Source organism: Crocodylus porosus, unplaced genomic scaffold (assembly GCF_001723895.1).
Source record: "Crocodylus porosus isolate Cpor-Errol unplaced genomic scaffold, CroPor_comp1, whole genome shotgun sequence".
NCBI lineage: Eukaryota > Metazoa > Chordata > Crocodylia > Crocodylidae > Crocodylus > Crocodylus porosus.
Window position 1 is genome coordinate 29,711,680 of NW_017728911.1, and position 6,713 is coordinate 29,718,392.

The 6,713-nt window shown below is 46.6% G+C and overlaps 1 protein-coding gene across 1 annotated transcript in view; it reads right to left on the reverse strand.

Annotated features, from left to right (window-relative positions):
- The window catches only part of AGBL1 (ATP/GTP binding protein like 1), a 265,668-nt gene that overhangs the window by 201,288 nt on the left and 57,667 nt on the right, over window positions 1–6,713 (reverse strand). The window contains exon 6 of the mRNA XM_019533180.1: window positions 3,633–3,841. Coding sequence (XP_019388725.1) covers window positions 3,633–3,841 — 209 coding nt within the window. The remainder of the gene's footprint in view (window positions 1–3,632; window positions 3,842–6,713) is intronic.

Genomic DNA, 6,713 nt, shown 5'->3' on the forward strand with positions numbered 1-6,713 from the left:
GTGTGTGTGTGTGCGCGTGTCCTACATTGGAGGCCTCAGCTCTGAGAACAAAACAGCTGGTGCCTTTGCACAGCAGCACAATACTTAGCAATGTAAATGTGCAAACTATGGAAAACCAACAGATTTCAATTTCATCGTCATCGTGCATATATGCCACCGCATCCATGGGGGAGAATTAGATTGCAAGCAAATGTAGCTATGAGCAATCTATCTAGGTTCTTAAGATATACCATGCCCATCAGTAGTACCCAAGTTGTGATCCAGTCCCCAGACTATGAACAGAAACTGCAAAGAGCACCACGAAGACACCAATGTGTGGAAGTGCAACATTAAAATGATATCTTACTATAAATCAGGATACTTCCTTCCCCCCAGTGTACAGGGGAAATGGAAAGTGCAGAAGCCTAAATAAAAGGTTACTGCCACTGGCTGAGCAGCACCTGGGAAGAAGTATGCCAGGGTTGAAGCACTCTACTAGTCCAGCAGGGTATTCACCGAACAGGCCGAAGTGCTCCGTAAGAAGCAATAACAGGAAAACTGCTGCATTTCAAACCGGCTCTTGCTCCATTTCCTCATGTATGATTGAAGGGCATTATAAGATTCTGTGGGATTAGCCAAGATTCCTGTAGGGAGGCTAGAAAAATCATCTAAGCTGACATGCTTACAAGTCTCAGCTACAAGAATCTTAATATGTATTTCTAGATCTCTAGCTGTTAGGAACAAGAGCGAGAGAACAGACAATCCTGAAATCGACTCTGAGGAAGGTTTTCCTGTGGTTAGAGCAACGGCCTAGAAGAATTGGTTTCTATTCCCTGTTCTTCCACTGATTTATTGTCTGATATTGGGCAGCTTTCCTCTACCTCATTTTCCCTCTCACTGAAAGAAGAGTAACGATAATTTGTCTACATGTGGAAGGAAGAGTTGCTATTCCTAAAGCTTGCTTAAAAATTCTTCTCCAACTATTTAAGTCGGTCTAATAAAAGATATCAGATTCACCCAAAGAACCTCGTCTGCCTATGTCCTTAGACCAACACGGCTACAACCTATGCCCCTAAATAACTTGTAGACACACTTCTCTGGGAAAACAAGTCCCAGTTAGAAGTGAGCTAAGCTAAGCAGGCAGAAGGGAGGCTAAATGCAGAATCAGAGTCCTCACACATGTTCCTGTTCAAAAACAGTTACTTTGCTTCAACTTCAGTCTACCTTAATCCAAATTAGATTTCAAGTGTAGACAAGCCCTCCACTACCTTGCAAGGATTTTGACAGGTTAAATTGATTAGCATTTATAAAAGTCTTTGAGATGCTCTCATAACATGGTCCACAGGTGTGCTTATTTGAACCCCTTCCTTACCTCCTCGGTCCCCATTGCAAAAGCTTGTGAAATACATGATCACACACGAATATTCTGGATTCAGCCTAAAGGTGGGGAGATCAAATCTTATAAGATACAGCTAAAATGAACCATGCACGCAGCTTACTAGAGTGATATTTATAGGATCATAGGAAAGTGGGGCTGGGAAGCACCTTACGAGGTCGTGTAGTCTATCCTCCAGCTCATGGGAGTTTTGTTGTGAATGGGTGGGTTTGTATTCATGCAGGAGCCATAGTATGAGGCTAAAGTGCAGCAGGCACGTGGTATGGAAAGGTAACAGTTCTCCTCTTATTTGCATAGGGCAGAAAACATGTTCCTTTCTCATGGCAGCCAGCTCTGTCCATCAGGCCAAGGTGTCTAGACTCAGCCGACAGGCCAGGTGCGCAGTCAGGTTAGCCAGCATAGTTTAACTGAAACGTGAAGGTAGATGGAAATTCACACAAGAGCGCTGCAGAAAAAGATGCCCCCATTTCACAGAAAAATCGTATGCTTTTATTCTGATTTGGAAAGGAAATTCATTTCCAAGTTCTTCACAAAGCAATACAGAGCAGACTCCAGTGGCCCTCCCTGACAAGAAGCCATGAGCCTGGGCCCTCAGACATGAGTTCCCAGGCCTTTCAGGCTCTCAGCAATCCAACAGCCCATCCAGTGGACTACCAAAAAGTCATGAGAGAAGGTGGGGAACCAGAGAGGTCCCTAAGGTCAGCCCTGCTAGCAGCAGAGCTTCACTGGAGCTTTGTCCAAATCCAACCATCTCTGCAAAGTTTGCTGGTTTTGACAGGTCACAGCAAATTCTGATGAAAAAACGTTTCCTCAAAATGTTTCCCACTATGTTTGCTGGTCATAGACAATCCCCAGGGTATGTCTAGAGCTAATCAGCACAGCTAACACATTTTTAAAGGTGCTGAAACACTATCTCCCCGAGACCTCACATCTGCTTCATTCTTTCAAAGCAAGTTCTTTCTCTCTCCCTGCTCAGAGTAGCCAGCACAGTCTTCGAGTTTTTAATCTTCAGTATCTCTCTATCAAGTGGATGCTGAGAAAGCACTGCAGTGACAGCGATATGACATGTGCACACTTAGTTGTGGTCTTTGCAAGGGGCGGAGGCACTCAGCCAAGGTTTTGGATAGGACCTCATGGGGCCTTAACCCCCACTCCTGGATGTCAGGAATACATCACCTGTCTCAGGGATGCATTGCAAGAACTGAAAATATCCAACACAGCAACTAAGGGAGGTGAATTTCTGGGCCTGTTAACCTTGGTGATTCCCTTCCCAACAAATCTCCCATGGCATGTGGCAGAGAAAGCAAATGGGAAACCCCTCAAGCTGTCATTTCTGCTCCACTTCTGACCTTTGGAAGGATTAGCGTTTTAACACTTCACGGGGGGATTTTTGGTGTGTCGTCTCCTGTTTATTCACCCAAGGTGACCCAGTATTTTCACTTTTCAGGGTGTTGCTCCCAGGCTGAGCTATCAGGAAACGTTAGCTCAGAAAGCAACATTGACTGTGGGAGGCTCTTGATAGGAATGAGCCAAGATTGGCCCTCACAGATATTGATTTCATAGCACTGGCGTCATCTCTGCTCATTTACCCACAAGTTGGGGAGATGCAGTAGTGTGCCAGGTCCCCATGCCTCATGTGAACAGCAGTAAGTTACACTGCAGAGGAAGGGAAAGCAACCCCACCTGTAAGGTACCTATAACAAAGAGGAGGGGTAGCTAGAGGACGGTTGGTTTTGAGAGGCAGGAAAATGGAAGGACTGGCCCCCACTGCATGGGGTTTTCCTAGGAGACAAGAGGGATGTGTTGCTCCCCCTAGATGTGGCAATGCCAGATCAGAACACGATGCCGAGGCCAGTCAGACGATCAAGTCATATTCCTTGTGCAGTCTCCCAGGTCTAATCCTGAATCAGCCTTTATGGTGGTAGCTCATGCCAAGAGGGAGGAGACACATTGGTAGGAAGGCAGCGAAGGGAAACGGCTGCCTGTTCAATCTCTGTCCTCTCACCACCTGTCTCCAAGGCTGCCAGTACTACATTTGCTGAATACAAAAGTAAAACTAGCGACATGGCCAAATAATTTTGAAGGGAACATGTTTTATTGCACTGGAATCTCCTCCAGGACAGAAGTTTCTATTTTGCAGTCTCCTCTACTTAAAAACACAAAAAGCAGTCTGAGGTGTTGAGAAAACACAGGGTAAGGTAGCCGGACCAGAAGCAGCTGCCGAACTGCATCATTTCAGAATTTGGGTTGTATTTACCTGCACTGTGGTGAAGAGGATTTCCATGCCTCGAGCACAGCGAAAAGTCTCCCTGCCAGACCGGATGTTGGTGATGTGTTTGAGGCAGAGCAGGAGACCCCTGCGGATGTGGATGTAGCTGTTGGAGACGTCGCTTTGGTGCCAGTCCTGATACAGCCTCAGAAGTCCACACAAGTAGCCTCTGTGCACCACCCGCCGACTGTTAGACTCTGAAACCACAAGAGAAAGGCTTCCCACCATTAGCGCTGCCGTGATGATTATGTGGCGACTCGATGCTCGTGTGCACATGCACACTTAATCTTGTGCATGCAGTCCTGGCCACTTTTAACTTAAGTGTGGTGACCTTTATTATTTGCTAAGCACAGGCCATCTGCTTGGCATTGTACAGAATAAAGCAAAAAGTAAAGACCGTCCCTGTTGGGAGCAGGTTAGTGCCAGGGGGAGATCCTGCATTGAGAGCAGTAGGCAAGGATGGTATTTTTTTTAACTTGATCTCCACAAGGGGTAGAACAAGGCATAGAGGCAGCAGCCATGTCTGCCTTCATCTGCCAATAAACCTTTCTTCTGACCTGCAGCACCATAAATGTTGCTCAGACTGAAAGAGGAATGAGGCAGAGATGAAAGCCAGAGAAATACAACGCGATCGGTTAAGAAAAGATATGATCTTCATATATCAGCGTGATGCCTGTTGACACTGGAAGGGATTGACCAGCTGTGGGTCACACAGCTACACACCATTTGGTCATGTGACCTTCCCTCAGCCAATTAGATTGATTTCCCTACCTACACTTTTCACACACCCACCATCGAGATGAACACCGATTCTCAAGACGGGGTATACAGCCACAACCTCCTCTCTTTCACATTGCCAACTTTAAACTTCCAGAAATTGTATGGCAGACCCCAAAGTCAGGAGATTAAGTTAAAATTAATCAGGTTCTAGGAGTTGGGGGGGGGTGTTAAATACCCATACAACAAATATGGTTTCTTGTTCTTTGCTTGCTGATTTCTAGGTCTTGCGGGGGCATATGCAGGTCACATTTATTCGGGTACGTTTGCTCAACAAGCTGTAGGACCTAGAAGGTTATGCTAAAGAGCCTGAGACTTGGATGCTGCCTTAATCACGTGCTTCCAGGTGCTGGCGCTCTACAAGAAAATACTGTGGGACGTGCAATAAAATGACAAGGCTGGGCGATACTGCTGCCCAAATTTTCTGATGCACGTTTTCCTCATCTCACTGGCCCTACCTCATGGTATACAGGGTTAGCACTACACTAAACTCAAGGCAGTTCCTTCCCCTTTAAAGCAGCCTTTGACTGAACATATGATCCCAACTGGGCCACCGTGCTCCTCATTCCAGCACTCGCTGGAAGCTGTCAGGAGCATGTTAATCAACCCATAAGGCCAGGGAGCGTATGGGAAGCCAGAGCTCAACTCCCTGAATACCGATCAGTATACGTCTCGCAACAGATGGCTCTTGGTATGGGTTTTCCAGGGCTGGTAGGTTCCAATCCATTTCTAGTTCATTAAACAGAGTGCCGGAGCCACTTACACCTAGAGCATGACATTCATCAGCAAGCATTTGCCTTATAGGGGAGGGTGAGAAGAGAGGAAAAGAGATTAAGGAAGAGAGAGAGGAAGGACACAAGATTTGGGGCAAGGAAGGTCAGTAGCGAAGAGGAGATTAGAGGTCGCTGGGGCAGGAACAGAGCTTGGAGGTGAAGGGTAGACTGCCCTTAGCCTCAGGAATAGGAAGGAGGAGAGAGGGCATAGTAGGAGGGGTGAGGAAAGGGCACAACTCCAATTGCCTCAGTCTGTTTTCTGATACATCAGCAAGATCTTATCCAGGGAGGCAGGGGGTAGCAGGGCCAGGCCACACACCGCACTGCCAAGACACCCAGCCCTGACCTGCAGCCTCCCAGGCCCTGCACACAGCAGCATTTCCTGCCATTCTGCTTCCAGGAAGCCCTCCGTTGGTATGGGAATACATCCCTACTGTTATTCCAGTCCTGGGTACCCCACGCTACCTGTTATTCCTTCTCAATCCCTTGCCCCCCAAACTCTGCTGATGCACCCCAACTCTGACCTGCACTCCTGTGCTTGTCCCTGCCCCCTCTCTCCCATCCTTTAGCTGTTCAGGCCATGCTTTCAGCTCTGGCAACTGTGAGCTTGCAGGAGACCACGCGTGTGTTACTCCTCTGACCTTCACTCAGTAGATTGTTTTTTGTTGTTGTGCTAGAAAACTTTAATTGCTTGAGAATCCCTTATCAATCCCAATGATTTTATTCATGATTTCCTGTTAATCCTCAACCAGCTGTCATGTTTACTAACCTCCAGGATGACTAACCTCTTAAATCAGTCAATCTTCCTTGAAGAATTACTCGGGGAGTTCTGCAAAAGTCAATAAGTGTATAAAACATGACAAGAGGAAGAGCAGAGTCAGGGAACGTGAGGTGGGGATAGTTTGGACCAGGCTTAGCGCTCTCTGCACTGCAAAGAGACTAATGAATCAAACTTAAATCCAGGGATCTGCAGCCCTGTCATTTAGTGCTTGCATCCATTTCCCTGAAACCAGGCTTTCCGCAAGGATGCAGGCAGGGTGGACAATTGACAGAAATTTCTAACCTCCCAACATACACAAAATTCCTGAAAAATACAACATGCAGATTTTTTCCTGCCTTTCAACCAGTTTTTCTTCAAAGTCATGACACCTGGCTTCTCTTCCTGGCTCTACCACAGACTTGAATGCAGAATCACCCATTTTCTCCATCTTTCCACACTGATATGCACAGAAAACACTGCAGTCTAAGGGCAAAGCATCCTTATTATTTACCTCCCTTAGGTTGCATGCAGTGCTTCTCACTTCTGTTGTTCACAGTGCAAGTGTTTAGATATTGAGGGTACAGCCTGTTCCAAAGAAAGGAAGATTTTGGGACAGGACAAAATAAAACCCAAAGGTCAAAGGCTGCTCAACTCCCAGGGCTGGTAGGATTTGAATTCATTGTTCCTGTCTAAAGTTATGGCTAGCTTCATGTCCAGCTTCCTTTGACTCACAAGCTCAAGGGCATTTATACACAAGCT